The 27,262-nt window shown below is 40.9% G+C and overlaps 1 protein-coding gene across 2 annotated transcripts in view; it reads right to left on the reverse strand.

The window, feature by feature from the left end:
• Window positions 1-27,262, reverse strand: part of adam19a (ADAM metallopeptidase domain 19a) — a 145,333-nt gene that overhangs the window by 55,715 nt on the left and 62,356 nt on the right. For both annotated transcript variants that reach the window (XM_034856711.1, XM_034856712.1), the window contains exon 3: window positions 24,831-24,907. In XM_034856711.1, the coding sequence (XP_034712602.1) occupies window positions 24,831-24,907 (77 nt within the window). The remainder of the gene's footprint in view (window positions 1-24,830; window positions 24,908-27,262) is intronic.

A 27,262-nucleotide genomic window follows, 5' to 3' on the forward strand; every position in this document is an offset into this window, starting at 1 on the left:
CAGTTCTGAAGGCAAAAGGGGGTCCAACCCGTTACTAGCATGGGGTACCTAATAAAGTGGCCGGTGAGTGTAGATCTAGACATCGTCGGCGTAGCAGTGGAAGTGAAGACCATGTTTGCGTATTCAATTTTTTTTTTAAGCATTTTGAATTGCTATGTTGCTGAAATGTGCGGTAGAAGTAAAGTTGCCCTGTCTTGCGCTACAACCTCCAGCGTGTCAGTCAGTCTGTTACCAGGGCATAGAGAACTCTGTTGTGCCTGTTGGCCTCAGAGTAAGTGTAAGATTAAGTGCACTGCGACCGCTTTTGCCTCCCCATTACATTATATTGCAGCACAGCCTTTCTGTCTTGAAAAGTGTAACCACTTGGCATCCGATCACTCAGACCACATTCAGACGCACAGTCGCACCCTACCATGCCGGCTCAGAGTAATGACAGTGATTGCCTGATGTGTGAGACCTTATTCTCTCTTATACTACACTTGCCCACTGAATTTTTGCTTTGAAGAAAGTGCGATGACAGACAAAGCTTCAATGATATTCATAGCTTCTTTTCTTGCTTGCTCCCTGTGTGATTTTCTGATATTGCCAAGCTTGATTGCAAAAAGCATAATCTCATCCAAATGAAAAGTTGGATCAGCAGGACCGGAGTCTTTCATGTTGATGGAGTTGGGCATTGATAACAAAGAGACTGAGAAGGAGAAAATATACCAATGCCTTTACTGAGATTGTATCAAATTAATCACTTTCGATTAATCACTTAGTTATTTATAACATGCAAATTCTTATCTGGTGCAACCACACTCTTTTGCATTTGCACTTTTGTTACTATTCCACTGAAAGACACCCTGCCGACTGCTACAAAAGAAAAAGAAAAAATAGATTATTGTGTGATGTTTCCTAAAAAGGTCACCATACAACAAAAATGCATTGGTTCCATTTTAGCTGACAAGAATAAAAGGTGACATTTGTCATGTGTGGGGACGAAGGAATCCTGTCAAATGCCAAGACGTCCCTGGACGTGGACATCAGGGTTACAGATGTATGGATCAGTGATACCATCAGGACATCTGGCCGCATTCAGCCTCTGTGTGTGGCTGAATTACTGACCAGACAGGAGTCCCACTCTGGCAGCAGGTCCCTGAGCACAAATGGGCAAATGGAAGACAGACATGAAAAGGTGAGTCCAATCTCCATTTGGTCCTGGGGGGCCTATTGTATTATTCATTGAGGGGGATTGCAATAGAACATAATCCAGCTTTTTCACCCCTTTTACTGCAGACAATTTGCTCTGCTATTTAAAAAGACAGTCTTACGTAATAGTCCTCTAATGTTTATTTGATTGAAGCTTGTGCAAAGAAGCCTGTGTGCAGTGTGGGAAATTCTACTCCATCTTATTCAGAACAGTATTTACACAGCATTTTCATCAAAAGGAGAAAGAAAAAAAAAGGCTGATTGCTTTTCATTGCAGGTGACTGTCTTTCAAGCTGCAACGATGGTGTAGAGACAATGATTACAATATATCCTATTGCTGAATTAAAAACTGGCAAAGGGTGTTATTAAATGTGGAAAACCTTGAAGCTTAGCAAACACTGGCAAAACATTCCTCAACAGTGATCACCTACTGTTTACTAACAGTTTTATTTCTGTAGTTCCCGGGCCTGTTGCACAAAACTAGGTTAAGGGATTAAGCCGGGATATTCAAGTTATCCTGGATGAATTTAGCTTTGACTTAATGAAATAAACCCAGCCAAGTAACCATTTATTCTTTGCAGATAGCCTGGTCCAGAGCAGGCCAACAGCCAGGCTAAGATTAATCCTGGAGTCTCATGTGTCTTATCAGCCGCCGTCTGATCCAAAATAAACGTGTTTAACAGTTATTCCGTTGTCTTCTGCATGTGTTCTGCTTTATTTTTAATTAACATGCATTAGCCTACTTGTCACTATTGTTTTTGCGAGTTTGATTTAACCCTACTACAGTTGTTTAGATGGTTAGAAATGGTTGCACTGGCACCCAGATGCAGAATGGGACTTTTCCCGGTGGGACGGTACTGCGGCGTACGGTCGCCGCCCAGTGGCCGCTGCCTGCGGGCAGACCTGCGAGTCGCGTCAGTGTCCACTTTCTCTGTAAAAGTAGAGATGAGCAGCGCAGCGTCCGTGGTTTCAGCTCCAGGTTTATACAGGACACGCTCCGAAGATTAAGTGTGACGATATTAATGTAGCGATATTCCCAGATGATAATAATGGCAGACTGGTCAGAGACCAATACATTCATGATTTCATTTTCTTGTTGCTTATCCTTCTCTAATAAAGTACAGTTTGTGTTACTCCTTAATATTTAGGCCTAATGTTTTTTTATTATAGCTTACATTGGTTTCATAACCTTCTCAATTAGTCTCACATCCCTGGACCAATAACTTGGCCCATATACGGTAGGCCTACGTATGTAGTGTGGTTTACATTCATCACAACGGGAACACCACGATGCTGCTTAATCTGGTGATGGTTTGACCCACCCCCTATGATTCGGCCACGCCCCCTTTCACAGATAATTAACTGTATGACATAGAGCGGGGCTATTCAATTGGCGGCCCGCGGGCCATATGCGGCCCAGAAGCAACCGCCGACTGGCCCAGCCCGTGGTCCGCCAAACTAGCAACACGCAAACAATGCAGAGCGTGCTGTGCAGGTAGTAGCCTAGATTAGCCTACTATCACAATGTCTTTCTCAACACTGAAACGTAAAATTGACAAAGAAAACCTGACTGACAAATATTTGTTTATTTTACCGCCACAACCAAACGCCAAACCGATGTGTTTGATTTGTAATGAGTGCGTTGCAATACTTAAAGTTTACAATCTGCAGAGGCACTGCGTTGAGTTACACCAGACAATTTGCACCAACTTCCCTGAGGGATCTCAAGAGTTGGCTGCAAAAGTACAGAGTTTATTTGCATCTTACAACCGGAGCAGTAGGCCTACTACCATGGTGCGGTCACCCACAGTCCAAGAGAGAGCTACCGCAGCATTGCTTCGTGTTTCCTGGATATTGGCAAAAAAGAAAAGGCAATTCACAGACTCTGAAACCGTAAAGGACTGTATGCTGGCCGTCGTGGATAAAGTCATAAATGACGATACAGATAAAACAAGCGTCATCTGCTATAAAAACATACCCCGGTCAGATACTTCCAACAGTCGTCGAGTTGAAATTCTTGCTGAGGATGTGTATGAAACGCTTTTAGGAGACTTGAAGAAAGCTGATGCTATGCCTGTAGCAGTAGATGAGTCCACAGACAAAACTGATACTGCTCAGTTGTGCATATACGTCCGCTATTTTGACAGTAAATGCTTCCGAGAGGAGCTACTTGGCCTACTACCGTTAGAAGGACACACAACTGGCGATAAAGTTTCCGCTTTTTTAAAGACAATGGGCGAGATATGAAGCGTGTGTGCATGCTTGTGACAGATGGGGCTCCATCCAAGACAGGTAAAGTGAGTGCTTTGGCAGCACGTTGGTCCGCTGTTGCACCTCAGTTGATCTCCTTAAACTGTATTGTGCATCAGGCGGTGTTATGCGCAAAAACTAAGCGGAGCGCTCAAAACAACAATGGACAGCGTTATGGCCACAATTAATTTTTTTCTCTCCACATGAAGCCTTCAACACCGCTTATTCTGCATGCTGCTGTCAGAAATGTCTGGTAAAATGACTGGCCCAGCTAACTTTCTTGGTTTGAAAATCTGGCCCAACTGAATTTGTAATTGAATAGCCCTGACGTAGAGTATTGTGTGAGGTATCACTGAACTCAGCAGGGAGTGCCATCTTCCTTGGTGACGATTTGCAAGTGTCTGAGATCCGCATAAATGCACAGGTCCAAGTAGCGGTGTCCGCCAGTAACCCCGACGCACGCATATTAGAGAGGGCCCGTCCAACGCTGCTTGCAGCTTTAATTGTTATCGTTTTTATTGAGAAGTGTATGATTTTGACTAATAAATTGGAATTTGAACAGGCCTAAGCAAATCAACAGCTGGTATTACTTTTTCTAAACTGTTGTTTTTTCTTCAAAGTATTTTCTGCATTTTCTATTTATAAATCTAAGATTTTCACCGCAAAGTACTGTCAGACAATTTGCTTCCTGTTAACCTGCATGGTCATGTGATCTGCCTTGCCAGATGTGTCAATATAGCCGGATATTAGTTCTGCAACTGGAGCGTTTTGTGCGTGTGACTACGTGTGTGTGTGTGTGGGATGCGGATGGACGTAGGTTGTAGTAGCTGTTGCAGCATAAGGAATATCAGCCACTGATTGTGCTTTCTGAGTGCTTTTACATACTGTGATCTAGGGTTAAACATATAATCTTTTAATGATCGCATTACACTTTTTTCATACCAATTACAGTTTGCATACAATGTGATTTTGTGATTTCAATGAAGTTTACCAACCTTACAATATTTTTGCGGATGATTCTTCTTCCTTTTCTCTTTTGAGATTCAACCCCCACCTCTATGTGGAACGTAGTGTGCAGATTTCACTCTGCCACATACTGAGTTTTGAACTATCGTCTACTATGAATTCTCATTAAAAAAGTGCCAGTGGATGTGGACAACTCATCAGCAGCCCTGATCCTGGATAATTACACAAACACACCCAGCCTTTTTCTCTCCCTCAGAGCATCATCTGCAAAGCCACACAGTGTAGCTGGGGTCAAACCGCTGTGCTACTTCCAAGAAAAAAAGTAATGGGCTCTCTTGAAAGCAGAGGGAGAGCAGACAGGCAGCCTGGCTTAGGCGTGCTGATCAATTTCTCCAAATGAGCAGTCCGAGAGGATTAACAGCTGGAAACAGCTGCCCATGTGTGGTTGTACTTTGTTTTTATACCCATTATCTTTTTCTCCTTTTCTTTAATGATTGGTTATTAATGCTCCTATATGGTTGGTTAATCAAGCTGCAGTAAAAACCATAAGGGGAGGGGAAAAAGAGAAAATACAAGTGATTGGTATAATGAGTTAAAGATGGGATGTTACTGTCAGGTTAGTCGAAAACCAACAGGGTCAGACCTTCTTCATCTTCAGAAATCAGACGCTGTTGGTGTGTTATCCCTCAAGAAAAATACTGTTTTAAGAACAATAACTACAGGATAATCGAGTTTGAAGTCTGGTTAGTCTTTGATTAATAACTTGAAAAAAATAGTTCAAACAAATAACCACTAAACCTTTAGAACCACGATGGCGTCCTCTAATTGTATACAGTCGTCCAGAGACATCAGACAGAAAAAAACAGACAATCTGAGAAGCTGGAGCCAGTAAAGGGTTGGCAGTTTTGTCATAAAGATATTTATAGCAAGAGTTTCTAACTTTTGAACAAAAAAGTAACAATCCTTGTCTTTCAAATAAAAAAGGTAATTCAAAAGCTAAATAGAGAACACTGAGGGGTTAGGTGGCTTATGTTAGTGACTGTTCTCAAACTCTAGATACATGTTGCTGCATGAGTGACAGCACTGGGTTAGCTCAACTTTACGACTCTTCTAATAGTCATTTCAGTTTTAGCATCTATCATCACACTAAAATTGTCACTTTGTAGCCAGTTTTGTTTTTTAAGGATGCACTACCGCTGTCGAGGTGGCCAGGATGGAGAGGCTAAAGAGGAGCTACTTTCTTCAGAGCATCCACATCCTGAACAAGGGCAGTGCCAAGGCTCCTGACTGACCTCACCTTTGATGTTGCTTACAATTACCTATTCTGTTGTTGTTGTTGTACTGTATGTGTTGTACTGTTGTCCATATGGTATTGTTATATACAATGTATTTCTATAATATATATTCTAAGCACAGTGCTGGATGAACACGCATTTCACTGCATTTCTATTCATTTTTATTCTTTGCCTTGAGTGTTTACTTATTGTGATTTCCTTTGAAACACAGAGGATTGCTGGAACTTCACACACCCTGCAGTGTATTTCTATATGGTTAACTGCCGGAAAATCATTAACCTTTGAGGGAAGATTTGGAATGATTTGTGTTCATATTATTACTCAGAACTATCCAGCCTCTCTCTCTCTGGTAAATGTTTCCGTTTGATGAGCAGTCATTATCTTGTATGATTGATTGGCACATCTGTTTCGTAGCTATAAGACCAGTGATGTGACACCTTTAATAATCACCACAGCAGTAGATCTACAGTTTGTTTACCTTCACTCAGCCCTTCTGCATGTTACAATGCTGCACGCACATGAACCAAACTAAGAGGTGCTGCTCATAGATCCTCCCACTACAGTCCTTGCCTGAGCTGGGACGGAGTCGGAACACAGCTGTTCCAAAGTCACTGAAAATACACACATTAAGTTTAATGGAAACCTATTGACACCGCAGCCGTGCCTCAGTTGGTGGAAATTAGGGGTTACCGTCAATACCGTCATTTCTACCGTGGTTTACTGTTACACCGGTAATCGGTACCTCCATAATTAAAACTAATACTAAGGGCGCAACATTTTAAATGCACGCAATGCATGCCTTTTCAACCTAACCAGTTCCCCTTCTCACCTTTTTAATTTAACATTTGATTTGATTCTTTCCCAATCTGTGAGGCAGCAATGTGCTGCAAGGCCCCCAGTCTGCCTTAAATCCAAAGGAAGGAGAACAACTTCCGTTTGACACAGACTGACAGACAGTGCATCCAATCAGCAATGAGGAATCATTGCTGATTGCACAAATGTCAACAGCACACATAACTCACCTATGTTCATTTGAAATATGAGTAAAACAGACTTCTACCATTACCAGATGTTATAAGCCTAACAGACAAATGCTACCAGTGTTCGAGGTAAACAAACGCATCACATGAAAATGACTATCAGGTAATCACTTAAATGTTCTGCTGTCTGAGAAGGTCTCCTTCAGTCATGCCTAAGGGCTGCTGGGACTCCAAATTCCATTAAAGTAAGGCCCTTCATTATTGTACAGAGTTAGCAAAAGAAACTATCACATGTTCAATATTAAATATAGTAAGTGCTTGAGGCGTATTTGCTCTCAGATAAAGAATTCTTATAAAATATTTCTGGAGGCTTACCAACAGCACAGTCATGCTTTTATTAATGTGTAATGTGTATCGCCTCTGTAAATTGGCTTTAGCCTGAAAGGTTTTTTTGTCCAGCAGAGAATGTGTGCTGACCTTTGCCTCCTAGAGCCAGAAACCAGAAAGACAGAACTTCTTCCTTCCTTATGTGAGCTGGCACACTCCTTCACCATAACACAGGAAGCTGTTAACTGCTGTAACGTGCCTTTACATAGTCCCCATGCTTGATAAGTGAGACCAGTGTCAGATGGTTCAGAAATCCACAGCTGCATTAACCGGCGTCCGGCCAGGGGTGGTCGGGGCAATCGTCGTTCATTGCTTTGAAACAGATGACACAATACAGAAATGGATTTCTGATTTCTATGTATCTTTAAGAACAGATTCATAAGGACAAAAAGTCAGAACAGTAGTCTGATACAGGAACGGATGTTGCCAGTAAACTAAGAAATCCTGCTGCTAATGCATAAAGGAAGCGAGGACTGAGAGTTAAAGGGTATCGTTCCTTCTTTTAGTCACAAACTGACGTGCTTGTTCTTGAGTTGCTGTTATCTTTATGTTGCAAGATGTAAAAAGTGACAACACAAACATCTTTAATATCTCTGCCTTGTGTGTTTCTTTAGAACGATACCTCGCTTCTCAGAAACACCGCAGCTGTGTGAGAATGGTTAGGGTGTGCCACTACCTCAGCATAGATGAGGTGTTAACCACAAACCTTGACACCAAATATGACACTAGTCTAACACTGTTCTGAAGCTGAGATAGACTGAGCCTGAGACACATAAAAAGCTGTTATGACCTCAGATAATCTAATGTTCTGTTTAAGTGCAAATGCAAAAGCACCACTAACACCTTTATGCAGCATGGCATAAGGCAGACAGCTTTTTTTTTTGCAATGTAAGATATGCATTTAATTATTTCATTTATTCCTTAAACCAATCACAAACCATTTGGAAGGCAATAAGCTCTGGACAAAGCTACGGTGGCTCTGCAATATAGTCTCAGGAAGGAACTTGTTTTGGTGGAACATTCGCAGAAGAAAACGCCACATACAACGTTAATGAAGCTAACAGTTCACACAATCCAGCAACATGAGCTATTTAAAGAGCTATTTAAATTACCCGGATACACTGTTAAACATCATTTTCTATTACCAGCATATTGTAGTGTGTAATTAATTCAAAGCAAATCCCACCAACAGATATTGCAATAAAATGTTAGTATACATGACCTACAAACTGACATTGCCATCCATGGGATTGCTCCAAAAATTATTGCTCTCCTCAAGGCAATTGCTAATCATACAAAAAGCACAACAAATGTAAGAGTGTAAAAGGAGCTGTGTACGGGCTTTCTTAACGACACAATGACCAAAATTTCAAAATCTGGTCAAGACCACGTGTCTTGTTGCCAGTTAATTTTTTAATAATAGCTCCATTTCTTGTCTGTTTTTTAGAAACAAAAATTGATTATTTTTTAACACGCCAAAGCATGTTTTAGTGGGGTTCAAGAGTTCCAAGAAGAATGTAGTCCACCTTCTCTAGCTCCTCCTGTTTGTGTCTACCCTTTAGTTTACCCCTTTATAAGTGATCACTTTTCAGTGAAGCTGAGGTTTCAAAATACTTTAAATAATGGGGACGGCTGACACGATTTCATGGTGCGCTTTGGAGCTGCAGATTACAGTGGTGGGGAGAGGACAGTTTGTCTTTTCCTGCTGTGTCCTTTGTTTGGGCCTTAGGGTTTGTGGTGAAGGAACAAGTTAAGCAATGGTTTTGAAAATGGGTTTAGTTGCAATATTTTCTAAATATATGTTTTTTCTTTATAACCCAAAACTAACTTCAAAGACCATTAGGTTCTCCCATCAGACTATATATTATTCTTCACCCTGCAGTGGCTTGATAAGGCCACTTAGACTGCTATACGATTATACATAACCTTCATTTTGATGGTACTGTGGCACTTCACAGTATTTAGTTTGAAATGGTACAGATTTGGTAACAAAAAACATTAAAATGATCAAGATTAATAAAAACCTGTTAAGATTATAAGATATGTTTAAATGCTCTGTGAGTAAAAAAAAAGTTTAGCAAAAACTACTTTGCAAGTAAACAAAAAACTACAGCTCGGTGCCAATGTAGGATGGAGTGTTTCTTTGACAGTAGAATTATTATAATTAATATAAAGCTCTTCTTGTCTGCATTTACTGATAGTGCAAGATCCTTGACATTTTCCCCTACAAGGACAGACTTTGTAGCAGTCCTTGTGACACTATCACAAGGTTGTCTGAATATAAAAATTCATTTTATTCTCAGTCTCTTACAGTGAGCTCAGGTAAAGCAGATGCCTGCAGAGTTGCTGCTACCAACTCATTAATATTATGTTGAATTAAGCAGGCTTATATGTCATCCTTGACTATACCTCTGTTCTGGATAAGGCCTTTGTGGTTTTATTATCTTTTTGAAAGCATCATTTGTTTTGGTCCTATGAATCGCTTTAATGATGACTTTGCTCTAATGCTTTTGTTGATCTCTGAGAAGCTGGTTGAACTGCCCGGGTCATTCTAACAAACATCCTTGTTCTTTGTCAGCTTGTTCCACATGTCCCAGAATGATTTATGATTTTGTTAGCTTTTTTTCGAGCTCTTTTGTCATATAGGTAGTATTTTATGTTTTGCCACAGGACCTTGGTGTCTGCAGTGTATCTGCTCTGCAGGATTTGATCAGCATATTTTTCGGTATTTCAGGTGTTGTTTCTTTGTAAACACTATTACTTTGGTTCCACTATATTTTTTCACCTTGATGGTTTATGAGCCTCTCGAGCTGATTCTTTGAATATGTCATTTATTTTTACACAATTTCTGTTCCCCTTTGTAGAGCAGGAAGCTGTGAGACTGATCATGTGAGGTGGTGCATTGCTCTCTCTGGCTCAATAATCTTAATAATATCATGTGTGATGCTCCCTTATTTGAGATTAGAGAGGAGAAAATCTGTGAAGATTGTCCTTACTGTATGTGCTTGACGCAACACAATTACAAAATTGGTTAGGAGTTTAAAGCTCCTGTATAGAGCTGCAGGATTATGGCCAAAATGATAATCACAATTATTTTGATAAAAACTGACATCACAATTAATTATCATGATTATATTTGTTGATTTTAACCAAAACAAATTTTATAGTCACCTAGGCTTTTTATAACTGCTTTCACATCCATATTGTGCTACATTCCTCTTATGTTGAAGTTGTATGTTGTACATCGTTACAGCTGCAACACATGTAAATGAAAATTATCTGAAATAAATAGACTAGGATGTATTTAAAAAAAATCTATCTCTGGGAAAGCTCCTTCGCTTGTTTTTAACAATAACTGATTAAAAGAGCTAGGGAGAGAAAGGGAGCGCGATGGACGTACTCACAGAGTGACGGCTGACTCATTATGAATGGGTCCAACAGACTCCGTCTCACACACTGTTACTCTACGAACTAAAGTTAGTTGCATTTAATAACTTCTTCTGCGTTTTTTGCCGTGGCCGCCGCAACAGCAGAGTTACCAGCGGAAGCACTGGTACAAGATAGGTTTGCCTCTCTTGCTTACCAAAATACAGCTGTGTTAATAGTAATTAAAACTGTGGACAAATGTCAGAAGTGTGGACCGGTGTTTCGGTGGAACACCGGCGCTGTCGCCGCTCTCGCTTTGTTTTTGGGGAGCCTGTGTGAGTGAATGGGACCGGGGCTTCGCGTAGAGTAAGACGAGAGAGCCAAACAGGTAATACGCATGGTATTACAGAAAAAATGGGTAATGTAACGCAAAATTAAACTATATCCATATAAACAACATTGCTTTGTTTGTGGAGAGCCAGGGGATGCGAGGACATTAGATGCACAGGTGCGCCCTTGAGGAAAAATGTTAGTCGCACACTAGAGCCCTGTGAGCTAACAGACACTAACTAGCACTTGTCACTGTTGTTGTCTGAAAAACAACCCAAACGGGACACATTGTTGCATTTACTAGTAAACTGGTAAACCTTGTGATCGACGTATAACCCACAGCTATCTGTTGTGGAATTATCCTCACGTTACTCTATCCTCTGGGACTGTCTACATCTAGGAACTAAGTTGAGTCTTGTTGTACATTATGTCATAAAATTGTTTTCAAATAGTTTCTAAAATGTTGGTAAAGGTGATCATAAGCAGCAGTCTACACAACACAACACATTTCCACTTCCGGAGAAGTCAAGGTCATTTTTGTTGAGTGCATAAAGTCAATAGCAATGAGCTCTAGGCAATTAATTTGATGTGCTCATTTGCAATAGTAAACATCGTTCAATGCCCTGATTACACTCCATGTCTTAAAGTATTTATAGGTCAGCTGAAACAACACAACAAGCTCAACAGCCCAGCCAGCTGTTAGTTATGTCGGCAATGCACTACTGCCAAGAGCTGGCAAAGAGATATGTGCAGATAACATGGTGGGGAGGGACGAAAAAAGTGACCCATTGCCCTACTGAAAGGAAAAGACATGAGGAAACACACAAAAAATGTGCACACTCTCCTCTTGCTCACACACTTTCTCAGATGTTAGGGATAGCCATCAGTTGTTGATTTCTCTTTGTTTATTTTCTCCTGCTGCCCTCTTTTTATTTTCCCATTATTACTCACACATACCCAGACATTTTTCCATTATTACTCATACATACCCAGACTATTTTCCCATTATTAGTCATATATACCCAGACCTAACTACTTTACAAATAACTCCTCCTGCTGACAGTGTACACAAAAATCCCTTCAGTTCACTTTTCTGGCTCCCCTCTCCTTGCCCCAAGGAACATTCACACACCAGAAGTTGAGATGGGCTGATAAACATCTGACATGATGGGGAGGGAGGTGAAGAGTAGCCCACTCTTTGCTCCTCTCCGGTTTACAACAACGGCTAACAAAAACCCATACCATCTCAATAAAAGCCTCTTTTGCTTGAATAAAAGATTATGCGAACACTTGCCATACCTACCATGACCTAAATTAAATTAAGGCCAACCATAATTTGTGTACTGCTATAGGGGGCTTAAAGGAATGTTATGCAAACATTGTTATCAGCAACAAAAAAATGTCTCAATGCCTAAAGAGGCCAAAAAGGAAAAGCAAAAATGGTAATTGAACTTTTGAGAATTTCTGAATTAAGCACATTGTGCTGAGCCTCAAAGACACAAACACAGGAGGGCTGAGAGAGGACATTCATCACTGACTAACTCTGTAGGAAGAGTTGCTGGGAGTCTGAAAAGTGGTGATAAGACAACAAAGAAATGATAGAATAAAGCCAGGTTTCTATTTCCTGTAGCTACATCAAAACACTGCTAGCCCTTCTATTGTTCACTCAATGACCAATATAAATACTTCAAGCGCAATTACAGTGTTGCTGGGCCCGAGACAGAGTCAAGCAAAGTTAATGCCCGCTGGGAAAAAAAGAAGAAGAAAAAAAAAAATCAATGGCAGCGCTGCAGTTAATGTAATTAGGCGGCCCGCCCTGTTCTTCTAAGAGACATCTGGCAAACAGAGCTAGCATCTGGGGCCCAATGAGGGGCCACGATTACACACTGCAGAAGACAACCTAACTCAATCACTGAAACACATGATTGCTACTAGACAAGAAGCAAGTGGCAGAGAGAAACACTAAACGATCACTCCTACAGTGCTTTTGCTCTGTATGAAAGCAATAGTATTTATTAAAGCTACACTAATCAATATTTTTATATCAACTTCCTCGTAAGTGCCACTTACTTGGCAATAAAACCTTTTCTGATATTAACAATAGATCAAATTACTGTGTTTAATGTAAAAGGTGGTGCTCATAGTGACAAATAGACTGAAAATGATCACCAACTCTGCAATTTCTCTCAGCTATACTGAGCTTTTCTTTTTTTGCCAAAAATCAGCTAGGGCCGCACAATTTAGGGTTTCAGCAGGGAGTCCCATTGCAGGACGTGCAGTGTCAATTCAGGGAAAAGAAAAGGCATACAAAAGGAAAACTTTTACAGTTCTAATGTTGCATAACTTACAAAGTGTTTCCCATTAGAACTTACAGTCTAGGTAGGCTTGGCACAGTTTTATAATCAGCCAAAAGTATTTTTACACTTATCAACGGGTTGGATCCGCCCAGTCTGTCAGGAACCCCCAACCAATGTCAGTTTTTTTCCAGCAGTGCGTGCAGCCCTAAACTCCACTCTCATTGGCCGCCCTCGACTGAAAGAGCTTTGATAGCCACTGTAAACTTCCTGTACAGCAGCCAACAGCAGACGGACACAGTTGGACACTAGCTGGTACAGAGAGTTTAACATATATATGTATATATATATATATATATATATATATATAAATATTGACTTTTGGAATTGGTTCCAACAGCCTTAATGTGTGTGACGTCATTTCGGGTATTTTAACCCCTTAAATGTAGCACAAGTAAACTTTATATTTCACATATTATCGTTTTCCGTTTATAGATCGCAACATTTTCGATCGCACTTGGGGGCAGTTTCATTTCTCAGAGAATGACAGAAAAGAGACCAAGATTTGTGCTTGATGTTGCAAGAAACTGTCAGCTGTTACATTCCTAGGCAGTTTTATGCTCGTTTCGTTTTTGACCCTCATAGTGTTTTTAAAATGTTCTTGTGGCAACGATAGAGACAGGGAGGTTTACTGTTTCCTGTATGGGACTCTCACACCGCCTCAAAACAAAGTGAAAAGTGTGATTGTCAGTTAGACGACTGGCCACTGCCGCGTGACATCGCGTTGTGTTTCTCCACAAGTTGTATCTGTCTCAACTCTCGCGTCAGGCTGCGGAGTTTTGTTCCCACCCCCATTCAAAATGACTGTTAAGATCTGCGTTTTCACCAGCCCACCTCAGCACTGCCTGAGTGTTAAGGAATGTGGCCTTACTCTTAAACAAGGACAGGCAGCAGGGGTGACCTGACAAACACACTTCACAGATACCCGCAATCTGACAACATGGTCCCACCGTGGTCATATTTTTAGACTAGGACAACCAGGAACCTCCGTGTTTGTCACATTTGCTCTAATTGGCCGCAACGCCTGTTCATGGTCCGTCACCCATCTGTGAAGTGTGCTGTCAGCTCCCTGACCCCCTGTCACAGGATCAAGGTTGATCGTTCTACGCCCAAAGTCCCCATCCCCGTTCTCTTGCACTTTTCGTTGCTTTGTGGACTTGTTGTTTTCCTCTGTTGTTTTCTGTTGTCCCCACCCCCATCTCCTTTGTCTTGCAAGTATGGTCCCTTCTCTATAGTGTCTGTTTGTGTGGGGTTTGTGATAGAACAAACAACTTATCAATTCATCAAGAAAAAAAAATGACTGATTAAATCAACAATGAAAAAAATTGTTAGTTGCAGCCCTAGTCTTCTTTGCTTGTCAGTGGTATCATACGTAGTTAAATTCAAGGGGCTGTAATGATCTAAAGAACATGAAACTTTCATGGCACTCATTTTTATCTCATACTTACCTAACGTTTTAACAGACTGCGAGTTTATCCGGAACTATAAGCAAAGATCTAAGCATTTCTTGACTTGCCTTATGTGGCGAGGCGCTGACTTGGTCACACGACTAAGCATGGTGTTGTTTGACAAACAATTAAATACTGTAGCACACTGGATGAGCCATGCAGACAACATTCAGTCAAGGTTAAAGTAGCCGGATTGTGCCAAGCAGTTAATAAAACTGCTGCTTTCCTGGAACATCAGCATGTGTAAACACTGGGACACAAGGCAGCGGATTATCTCGCAGCGCATTTGACAACATAGCGTCACTGGATGTCATCTTAGACAAATCTATGGCAAAATATGTCAGTTCATTGTGGGACGGCTTGACAGCAGCATATGTTTATATGTTAACGTAGAAATGAACACCTCTCTGGCACTTAAATGAGCTCGGCTCAAAAGGTCTAGCTTTTTTGTAGCAAACATTCTCTAATGGTTTTTGTCAGGAGGTTTGAGCTGACGCAGATGTCATCATGTGACCTTTAGTGTGGAGAGTCTGATTTGAGATTATTTTGTCACAAGTAGCCTACTGTTGTCACGGTCTTCCATGTTAACTAATAAGGTTGTTGCAGGGCTGTTGAACGGCTAATTGTAGGTAGTAGGGCTGTAGCAGTGCAATGTGAAACCGAAATTGTGGCAATCAGCTCCACAAACCTTTGTCGTGGAGTGAGAAGGCAGAATCATGACCGAGCGCTAACAGAGGTGTAACGTTACAAAGGGCCGTTGTTGTGCCTGGGTCGGTTTCCCAACGGTTCAGTAAACTGCCGTTAGCGTCCTTATCACTGGAGATAAGTGCTGACCGGAATTGCTGACTGGCTGGCTGCTAGCTGTGTCCCGGTGCCGGGGGCTGTAATGATAGTGGATGGTTGCTAGCTGACTGGGGGGGGGGGGGGGGGGGGGGGGGGGGGGGGGGGGGGGGGGGGGGGGGGGGGGGGGGGGGGGGGGGGGGGGGGGGTGACTGTGGATGTGTCCCCTGGCCAGGGCTGTTCTCAGCTCTCCTCCCGTTTGAAGCCTTGGAGCGCCTGGAGAGTGAGAGACAGACAGACAGGGGTGTGCTAGCTAGCCGTCATCCACACAGTTGATGTTACTGTTGAATTTGTGGGTTAGCCCAGAGTTGTTAACCAAGACATACGTTTCTTGGCCGTGGCTTGGTAGCGTTGGATTGCTGTGTTAAATGTGTAAAGTTGCATTGTGCAGAGTTTTCTCTAGCATTTCATGGCTTAGGTGTAGCATTAATCCATTTTGGGCACCACCTAAGCAGAGTGAATTGAAAATCAATGTGAGCATCAAAACTAACTAAATTATATTTCTCAGATGTAATTGGTCCCCAGTGGACTTCTTAATCGAGTATTGTCTTAAAGTTTCTTTTATTATCTGCTCTTGCTTTTCCAAAAATAATAACAATATTCCAAAATCGTGTGAAATTGTAATTTTCTTTTTAATGAAAAACCACTAAACCCCCCCCCCATCAAATACATGCTCCTAATTCTTTTGCAAACCTAGAGAAAAAGCACTGTTGTGGTATGTGCATGATTTTGTTGTCTGAGGATGTGGAAAAGGTGTGTGAAGTGTGATCTGTGCTGGCCATCAGTCATCCTGGACTTTAGGCGTGAAGTGAAATGAGAGATGGCAACAAAACCCTGCAGGCTGGAGCCTTGGTCGTGGTCTGTCTCAGACGTTCAGTTTCAAAAGGGCACACGTTGACAGATGAGGCAGCGTTGTCTTTTGGGATACAATGGTGAACAGGACCATATTGGACACGCATCAGATGTCACAGAATGTGTGTTTTTCTGCAGATACGCAACCACGCAGACATGTGGAATAAATACATCATCTTTCAAGGCTGCACAGCTGCTCTAACAGGACTTCCTAAGCACATGCCAAACAGGAAATACTACAGAGTCTGTAGGGTATACAGGTCTGGCAGGCCCAGACTCAGATTAACCAAACACCAACACCTGCTCTCTCTCACTCTGACTTTACATCTACTTCTCCTCCGTGACCTTCTTGACCACCAGCACTAACTTTCACCGAGGGTTTATTCTGGTTCCTGAGAGCTTGTCTAACCCTCTGCAGTATCTCAGTCTTTCCCACACTCCATATAGCCTTTGAAGGACAATTCATTTCCTGGTACTGACTCATATAAGTCACCCCTCCCTTGTCCTCCTCCTCCTCCTCCTCTTCATCCCTTCATCCTGCCAGCTGAGGCAGCGCTGAATCGGAGTTCTTTTCTTGGGAATTTTCTTTCGCAAAAAAAAGGAAGCAGACGCTGTGGCTCGGAGCTGCCAGTCACCGTCTGAGCTGATATCCCGAACAGCATTAGAGCAGATTAACAGAACAAAGCTTATTATTGATTTTAATCATTGTTAAATTGGAGACACTGTGGGGCTGCAACCAAGTTCAAACAAACTAGATCCTGGGGGAAAACAAATCAATGAAGAAACTGAGATAATAAAAGCTGTTGCCAGGAGAGTGCTTAAAAAGTGCCGTTTCCTCTAAACTTGTCTCTGTGAAGTCAGACTCTCAGTGGTATCCAGCTCTAATTAACACCTCGTCAGGTCTGCCGTCTGGAGCACAGCTATACATTTAGCTCAAGTAGACACAATTGCAAGGGTCTGCCTCATCATTACGTACAATGGATGGCATGTATTGCCCATTTTATTACACATCATCCCAGGGTGGCAGTGTAATCAAGGCTTTCATTAACATAGAGAGAACTTGCACTTCATCTGGTAATCCTCAACAGAAAATTTGCAATTAAAATTAAATGTGCTATTTAAGGTCATCATCCTGAGCTGTGTGTGAGAGATATACTGAGGCGAGGAGATAAAGCGGCTGAGCACCACCGGCTAATGCAAGCTAATTAAATGATATGGCCAATTGTTTTGATGCTATTAATATTTAATAAATGGTGATTACCCTGCCGGCACTTGTTTTATAATGTGCATGTCTGCTTAATTCTTTTGCCTTTCTTGTTCGCACACAAAGATATGCAACAGTGTAAACAAAGTTACCGGTAACATTAGCCAAAGTGATGTTCTTACTTTCTGAGGTGAAGAAGCTCTTCTTGATATCCTAGATTGAAACTGTACCAGTTCAATTTCTAAACATATTACTTATTCATTATAGTTTTTCCCCTCTAGAAGGCAGTTTCATTTTCTCTGTTAAAGAATACGTTTTGCTATTATGAGATTATTTACTACTGGATGAGGAAACTATAGCACTGCTTTCCATGGAATAATTATTGATGTGGGCATATATTTCAGGGTTTGATGCAGTGTGACATTGCAATTTCCCATCTACAGCTGTTGTACCTGGTAAATGTACATCACAGGCCTTCGTCTGTAATCCCACAGAAAGATAGTTCACAACACAAAAAAAACTCTGTGAATTGTGTTTGTAACTAACAGGTTGCAAGTGGGTTCACTTTTTTTTTGCAAACCGATCTACCACCAGAGTGGTAGGTCCAACAGTGTGCCAAACTAAAACGTGCATTACAAGCTACCTCAATGGCTGGAAACGGTACTCACTTCCTGTCTCCAAAAATGGCCATGTTTGAAAGTGCAGTGAACATTGTGTAGATGAAAAGTTTTGTTCGTAGAATGTACTCATATTTTCTGTTGCTATCGTTAGATTCAGCTAAAAGCCATATTTGGCCTTACAAAAATAACATGACATTAGTTTATCTGTGTGGCCAGATCTCGCAAGAGTTTGTTTCTGAGAAAGACACAGGTCTCCAACAGAGTTAGTTTCTACCGGTGTGTCCGTCAGAAAATTTTTTTTTGACAGAATGTTCTGTGGATACGTGGCTTGTGAAAAATTGGTCCAATATTTACGTTGGTCACTATGGGGCAAAAGATACAGATACAGGAAATTACTCAGTAATTACTCATTTGTTATTTTGTGGACAAAATAAGACATTTGAGGACTTCATGTCGGGTTTTGTAAAACACTGATCAACATTTTTCTCCATTCACCTACCTTTTACAGTCCAAATAACTAACCGATTAATCGAGAAATAATCGGCATGTACGTAAATAATGATGTGTGGCAGGATGGCCAAACATGTGATTCACAAACAAACCACACAAGGGTTTCCTTTGTGTGTTCTGGTTCCCGCAGCCAGCACAAGCATGTCAGGCCTTACGTCAGCTGGGATTTCAACACACATACACATACATACACCCCCCCCCCTCCAATCTATTCTCAGGATCTGTGTGTAGGTCAGCTGCCCCCCATCACATTCCCAGCTCATTTCCTTCATCTTTCCTCCTCCCTTATGTCTGTTTAGCTGACTTGTAATGAAGGAGTCCCACTTTGTCAGACCAGTCTAAGTTTGATTAAACAATTTTCATAGATAGTTAAGTTTTTTGGGATTACTAATAGACAGTGGGCACAACTGAAGCAACATGTGCAAAACCCAAACTACAGGCTGCACTACCAACAATCCCCTGCACTAAACAGTTCACATCAGCACAACTCTTCACACACGTCTCAAAAGAGACTCAGTGCACCAAACACTGTGAACAATCCGCCTTACATAACACATACTGTCACTCAGAACACACTGACAGTTAAAACACTAGCTTCCGAAAAAACACCGAAAAAAAAAAATACAGAAAAGACAAACTTTTCATCTTTACAGTTTGAACAATTTGAGTGACTTCACATTACTCAATAGTTTCTTCAAAGAAAAGAAATAAAAATACTAATTTGACGAGATTTTAACATTTATAATTCCTCTTACAATGACACTTTGTTCTCACAATTAGGTTTTTTTATGATGTAATACTTTGTCATTATATTGTAATGTGTTCTCTCTTCTAGTAAATTTGTAGGATTTTTCCCTAATAAGTTAGTAATTAGTTAGTTAGTTTTGTCCAGGGTTGATTGTGGATCAGAACCATTACGGGGGCTCAGCCCCTATGAGAATGGGACCCGGATACAGTGCCTTGCAAAAGTGTTAGATCAGAATCAGTAATTCTACTGGATAGCAATAAATATATGTATTTATTAATATAACAGAGGATAAATGCAAAATATTGAACATATGAAAAAGTTACAAAAGTCCCTTTATGGACTACCAGAATCCAATGAAATGATTATGAGATGTAAACAATAAATACAACTTTCCCAGTCTGGGTTACAGGTGCATGGCATTGGAGACAGCATCACAGGATATTAAAGCCGTTTCTCCAAACCTGGGATTGTTTGCCCTCTGTCACTAACAGACAAGTTGGCAAACTCCAACTTATAGCTATAAAATTCTTTACATTTAATTTTTTTATTATTATTATTATTATTATTATTATTATAATAAGAACTTTTAGGGGGGCTGAGATGAAAATCACCACTGCTTTTGTCAATAAAAAAACCTATTTTCTCCTTATGAAAGTGATATTTTTTCTTAAGACAAGCTACTTCTCCTAATTCCAAGATGCATTGTTTTGATAATGAAATGCCATAATAATGCAATGATGAGATCATTCTCTCATTATAAGCTTGATTTTCTTTTTAATGGACACGCTTTGCAGTATTTTTCATGCTTATACTGAAATGTTAAGTTTTGATAAAACGTTTCCACCATAACAAGATATTCTTTTCTATTTTAATCACATCATTGTTTAATAAACACAAATTCTTTGTTTAATTACAACCAGATACATTTCTTCCTCATTTTATAAGTGTAAAAGTAATGATCTTGGCCTTCAAACACCCTGGCCATGTCTCAATCCTGTCCCAGTAGATAAAATAAACACCGTTTCCAGTAACATTCCCACTAACTCCAAAAACAGAGCGACTGCTTCCCTCTTTCTCTGACCTATATTTGCAAGTCCAGACCAAATTTGTGCGCTTCGCTGGGACTGCTGGTTTAAAATAAGCCCAGACTCTGCCAGCTGGCTGTCCTGTATCACACAGTGTGACTCCCTGGGCCAGACTCAGTTTCTGTCTTCTCTCCGTTTCATTCATCATTGCCTGTCTGTTTCCTGTATGCCACCATTGTTTTAGGGTGTTTTGTTTTTCTGTCGGCCTGCAATACGGCCCTCCATTTGTCTCCTCTTACTCCAAGTCATCAATCTGTTTCCAAGCAACTGAAATGCTATGCATCCATTATGTGTGCGCTGCCTTTGAATGACTCACTGAGGCACCTCGCACTCGTTCTTAAATCACACACACTTGCAGTGCAATGCTACCCACATTTCTTAACAACAATCCAACAATTACTGTGACACAACTACTACAGCTGACAGGTGTACTTAAAGTCTGAAAATATAACACTATGTGGTAAATAACTTGTCAATACTGCGTATCCTGCATTGTTAACTGGAAAACGACCCGATTTAGGCTCTCACCTGCAGATCATATTTGTATATTATATTTTTGTCTATTTTATAATTATTATATCAAGACAAATATCCATCCTTATTTTTTCTATTGTTAGTGCTAAAAGTATTTATTTTTAAGATGGGGCATATCTTTTATTGCTGTGTGATCATTTGAAACGTCAATACAAGTCAACTTTGAATTGTTGCCTTTCTGTGTTTTAGAGCAGCGATATGTAGAGTATTATTCTGTATTTTTTAAATATACTAACAGCTATTTTGCAGAACACTCTTTTTGTGATCAATTTTTTTATTTTCTTTTATATTCAAAAATTAACAAAACAAACAACACAATGAGACATGGAACGCGTCCCAGAGCCAAATACCACAGAGAGGAAAGCTGGGAGGGAGGGAAACAAAACACCACATGCAGACACACAAAAACACAAACACAAACACACACACACACACACACACACACACACACACACACAAGACAAGGGACCAAACAACTGTGCAGGTTGAGGTCCGGCAGACCTCAAAGAGTCAGCGATGCAACGCCATGTGTCCAGGGTCCTTTCCGGCGCTCCATGGATGCGCGCTGTTGATGGTTCCATGTACACAACATCCAAGAAGGCAATGGTCCATGCACGGATAGACACGTCATGAGTTGGCTTCCAACGGGTTGCAATCATTCTCTTAGCAACTCTAAGTTGCAGAACCCTTTTAAAACAAATTGATTTATACTGAATACAGGAGACTTTTAACATTAAATCAAAGACAAGTCAAAATAACTTGACAAAACGACAATTTCGCAAGGTAGGATAATCTGGATTTCAAACAGTGGATCGGGAACTAATTAAATCTTTTCCTGGAGATGTCATAAGTCACAAAACCAGAACATGGTTTACAACAGTAGACTTCCCTGTCACACCAGTTTTGTATAAAGAGATCCAGAGCATCTCAGTCTAAAGTAAATTGTATAATCCAGTATTCCCCCTTGGCAGGGAATTTCAATCTGTCCTTTTAAAACACTGGCACATAATTTAATCTAACCTTGCATTCAAAAAAAGTTTAACCACAAGACACTTGTCTACAAGAGAAATCTGAGAAACGTGCCGACCTTCCAACACTGACCCAGCTTCATTTACTAGAAACTATTCCTCATGGCAATTAAAGATGTGGCAACTGCCCACAACGCAATTTTCACACACAAAGACACAACTTTCAATCACCCACAAACATGAAAATCTTTCAATACCAAAAACATGATCCATATGCTCAATGTCCATGTGGCCTACATCTGAAAAACTTCCAGACCACACAAGAATCTCTGAGCACAGATCCAGAATTCCAAACCATGATATTAGAAGCCCTGTGCATGACCCCGCATTTTACACAAGCCTTTCACAACATTTCTTCTTGTTGGGCATTGAACTGGTCAAACTTCCCTGTTGTGAACACAAACTCCTTCTTACTCAGAAGAAAAGGCATTTTGGATCTACGTGCTCCACATGTTTCACAGCTCCTAAAGGGCCATTTCTATAGTGATTTTTTTCTTTCTTATGCAGGCCTTCTCTACTCCGTCTCTTTTATTCACCAGCTTGTGTGTGTGTGTGTGTGTGTGTGTGTGTGTGTGGAGGATTTGCCATATGTCTCTCGGGTTATAACAGTTTTGCTCTACCTGGCCATTGCTATAGTATTGTTTATTACCAGTCCGTACTACCACTTTTGTAGATGAGCAGAGCCACCTATCAACAAGTTTGGTTACATTTCCCTTTTTGTCTTCTAGTTGTTACATGACATCATGATGTTTCATACCTGATGTCCTATAACTGTGATATTCAAGTTGTTCTGATGAAGTTTGGAAGCGTACTATGGAGCTTTGTATATCTTCTGTGTATATTTGGTGTTTAGACTTCATTCTGCATTTTCATCATGCATTATATGTTGTTTATGTACGCAGTCACACACTTACTATGATTGTCTCAAATACTGTATGTATGTATTCATTTATCCAATATAAGTATTTGACTTGTCAAGTGTTCTGTCAGATGACCTGGCCTAGAAGGTATTTGAGGGTAAAAGTCTTTGTATTACTGTACTGAAGAAGAACTAGATGTCAATTTTCATAATAGGCTTTGCTCTTTCAAATTCCACACTCAGTTATTATAACTAGGATTCCTAAATGAAATCCTCATATATACAGTGATATGCACACTGATGAAAAGAGGGGAGGTTTTTAGACATGTTCTCTCCACCTCGGGGCTTTACGAGCATGTTAAGTGGTCCACCTTGAGAGTCTTAGCACGTCTACCGCTAACACAACAGCCTGAGCTCCCCACGATGTTATCACAGGAACATCATAACCTCTGCTGGCCTTGAGCCCTGTTCCACGTGCCCTCTCTAGAACTCAGCGCTCATTCTGATTAGCGCCGCTTCTCTTTGTACCCTGAGGTGACTCGCTCACATATTTTCTGCTCCTATTACAATGAAGCAAATAGATAAAGCTATGATTCAAGAGCATGTCATATTTATCTCTCTTGAGGCAAATAATTAAAGCTTCCAATGCCATTGGTAGAATCTATGACTTATCTTTCACAGTCATTGGCAAGCAACTGTCCATGACCCCCTAAATAATGTGCCTGATGGAACGTTAGCTTTTTGTTTCAGCAGCAGTGTTTCCTGGAGCTGTCTATGTTGACCAATTCACCTCACGAAATTATAGGTGTCCTCAAAATATTATTTTTCAAATAAGAGCTCAAACGTTGTTGCTTCAGGGTTATTGAGCTACCACATGTGTTTCATTAAGCACATCAATTAGAGCTGTCAATCTTTCTCTATAATACCAGTCAAATTTCATTCGTTATTTTTTAAATATTACAAATATATTACAATATTTGATGTTCAAATTTATGAATAATATCTTCTACACTACTCAGGCTAATGCATGTTGGTTGGTTGGTTGTTATACCTTTGGTCCACTAGAAAGACTTACAACATTAGCCTCGAAAACTACATCATGGCACACTGTATTTCTGGCATTTTGCTTTGTTTACATTCATTTTAAACCACATCAACAGAGAAGCCTGTAATGAAATATTATGTAACAAGTGTAGTGAAGCGGCTCTGTTGTAAAGGCCAACAGTGCTCGGTTAGCACAATGTTAGTATGCTAGAAATCCCAGCCAAACCATATGTCATGAACAGATAGCATTAGCCACCACGTTAATGGTATTCATAACTATGCTAAACGATGCCGTCACTACTTTTTCTGCAATGTATAAGCAACCTGGTTCCTGCATATTTTCACATTAATGAGAACACAGCTATGTGAAGGTGGCATTTGAAGTCGAAGCGGACTGAAGGGCAGCAAACGTTAGCATCAGATGTCTCCATGAATGCTCCCAGCTGAGCTTCTATTAGTGCTTGCGACGCAGTTAGGAGAAGGAACAAGCCAGTTACATTAATTACATTTTCACATGAAGGAGGCGCAAAGGGTGAGATCCAATATTAGACATCACATGAATAAAAAACTGAAATTTGAATAGTAAATTTAGGATTTGGTTAGTATTGTTTTTTTGTTGTTTATTTACTATTTGCATTATATTTGACTTCCAGAATTCGTTCCAACAACACTTACATCTGTATCCTAAAGCCATCCATTCAATATTTTATATGTTTTTAAGATGTTGAAATATTTAGTAACCTTGTTGTAATCCACAGATTCACCAAAATGTCAAGACAGAGCTGAGAGAGAGAGGCAGAGCGTTTTGATATCTCACTCTATTATAACTTCACTCTACATTTTTTTTATCTCCCAATTAGTTTTGCATATCAGGTGGATGACAGAGGTTATTAAAAGGTGCTGAGGCAGTAAAGATGGTACGATTGAAGGAATACTCACTAATTACGTTCCACTTGTAGCACCAGTTGGAGGTCATTGGATGAGAGCGCTATTTCCCCTCTGACTGGGTATTCTTCCTGTCGGGTTGAGAAGAGAGATCAGATCATGTCATTGCAGGAGAAGAACTCACAGAGAACAGTTGGCTTAAAGTGCATACAAAAGCTTCAAAGTGCATTTACAGCACCATTTTGACTGAGTGTTCAGCCTGCAGGTAACACAGTCAGCAAGTTGCCCAAAGCCAGTCAATTTCAAGCTGAGTGGCCATGGAACCTGAGCAGGAAATAAATGCATTTGACACATCTAGTCCCTAAAATGAGAAAGAATGATTTTCTGGAATGTTGCAGAGACATGGGAATGCATGTTCACACTTCAGGTTAGGGCTGTAACTAACCTTTTTTTCTTTGTTGACTTATCTGCCACATTTGTCTCAATGCAAAGAGATGGTAAAACAATATCCATCATCATTTCTCAGAGCCCAAGGTGATGTACTTGGTTTCTACAAGCACCGTTTTCAAGAGCATACAATTTGATTATTAAAAAGTAGAACATCTTTGAAACTTGGTGGGTTGGTTTTTCGAGGCACATCGTGGCAAAAAATATATATTTTAGAACACCACTACTAGCCGCATGTTGATTTTCAACATCCTCCGCTACACCCAACCAGGCAATTCTACAGGCTCCGCGGAAATCTCCGCCCATGGTCGGGGGAAGAAAGACTCGCTTTTCCCCGGACTACAGCAACTTCACTGTCAAGTGGGGTCAAGTCTATCAAACCATGGATTCAGCACGAGTCAAGGGTCTGGATTTTTTCATGCTCTACCCGGTAACACTAAATATCAAAGAAGGTCTTCAGAGGATGCTGAAGACTACTTGGGGAGGGCTGCGCCCCGTCTTCTTGTTGACGCGGAGACAGTTGGCGTTACGGATTCTATCGGGGAGAGCACCATGGAAGAAGATCAGGATCAAAACCACTGCCTGATGAACATGGAGAGAGGTTGCCGTGTTATTGTTTTCTGACTTACAAAACACATTCAGTCTACCACATCCCTCTTTTTTCTTTTACATTCAATTAAGAGGCGTACGGTGTCCCCTGGCAGAGGGCTCCGCCCAGCCATCCTACCCAGAACTTATTTACTAAGCAGCCAAGAACCTGCGGTATGGTATCAAGGCTTTATCCGTTCTTGGTGGTATCTGGACGTTCTGACCTTCCTATTGAGAGGATCTAGGTATGCAATTGCCCAGGTCTGAGAATGGATTTTGACTGGCCTGATGTATGGTCCGACACTCCATAAGTATCACGCAATCGAGACCATTCACTACAATTTGATTCATTAGACATATTTCACCCCTGTAAAAATCTATCACATGAAAAAAATTAACAGCCATTATGCCCTTTCTGCCCAATAAAAGCTCAAGGTACATTTCTTCACATGATCTGAGATTGCTCTCCTGTTGGTCAGTTTTGGAACAATTCAGCATCTAAAATATCTGCTCTGATTAATGATCCTGTACCTGTTACTGTCAATGGTTTTGATTCGGAATGATCTGTTAGCCCTTCAGCTCTCTAAAACTCAAAAACGTGCTGTTTTTGCTGGAATTACAGCGGCCAAGAGAATGACTGCAACCCGTTGGAAACCACCTCATGACTTGTCTACTCAAACTTGGATCCTTTCCTTTCTGGATGTCATGTATCTGGAGCTCTCCACGGGTCCAGTAGGTGGAGCCCCGGGAAGGACTTTGGCCACTTGGCTCAGCATTGCTGGATCCTTGAAGTCCATGCTGGAGATTTGTGCTAGGGCCTTCTCACTTCTATCTGTGTGTGTGTGTGTGTGTGTGTGTGTTTGGTCCCTTTTGTCTCGTGCCGGTCTCACTGTCAATGCCTCTTATTTGTCTGTTTCCGTGTGTCTTGTTTTTGAGCTGCGGGCATTGTTCTTGCTGTTGTGTTTTTGTTGTGTCTCCCTCCTTCTCGTATTTCCTCTCTTTGTTTTAGAGAGAAACATTTGATCGCATGGAAGGATTGTGGGAAAAGGTGCACTGTGCCTTCTTTGGTGTGTAGTGTACTTTTCTGTATGTTGTCGTCTAGACCAACGTTATGCAATGTTTTGCGAAGCTTCATTAAATCACTGTAACTGTAAACGGCTCACAGTGTTTCCGCACGAAACAGGCTGACGCTTCCGGGAACACTATAATGACAGCGCAGATTACAAATGAAGGAAGACAGCGAAAATAGTGAGGGTTCTAAGAGAAGAGACAGGCGAGAGAAAACGACAGAAAGTACGAAAGAAACTGCGCTGTTTTACACAACTACAGCACGCAACTCTGCAAAGAGAAATGTTTTACAAACAATTTAAAAGACAAACCAGCCCCTCCCCCACTCTTGCATGGCTACTTAATATGCACGTGAGTGACGTCATCGGACCATGCCGACGATG

This window comes from Etheostoma cragini, chromosome 19 (genome assembly GCF_013103735.1).
Source record: "Etheostoma cragini isolate CJK2018 chromosome 19, CSU_Ecrag_1.0, whole genome shotgun sequence".
In the NCBI taxonomy this organism is placed as follows: Eukaryota; Metazoa; Chordata; class Actinopteri; order Perciformes; family Percidae; genus Etheostoma; species Etheostoma cragini.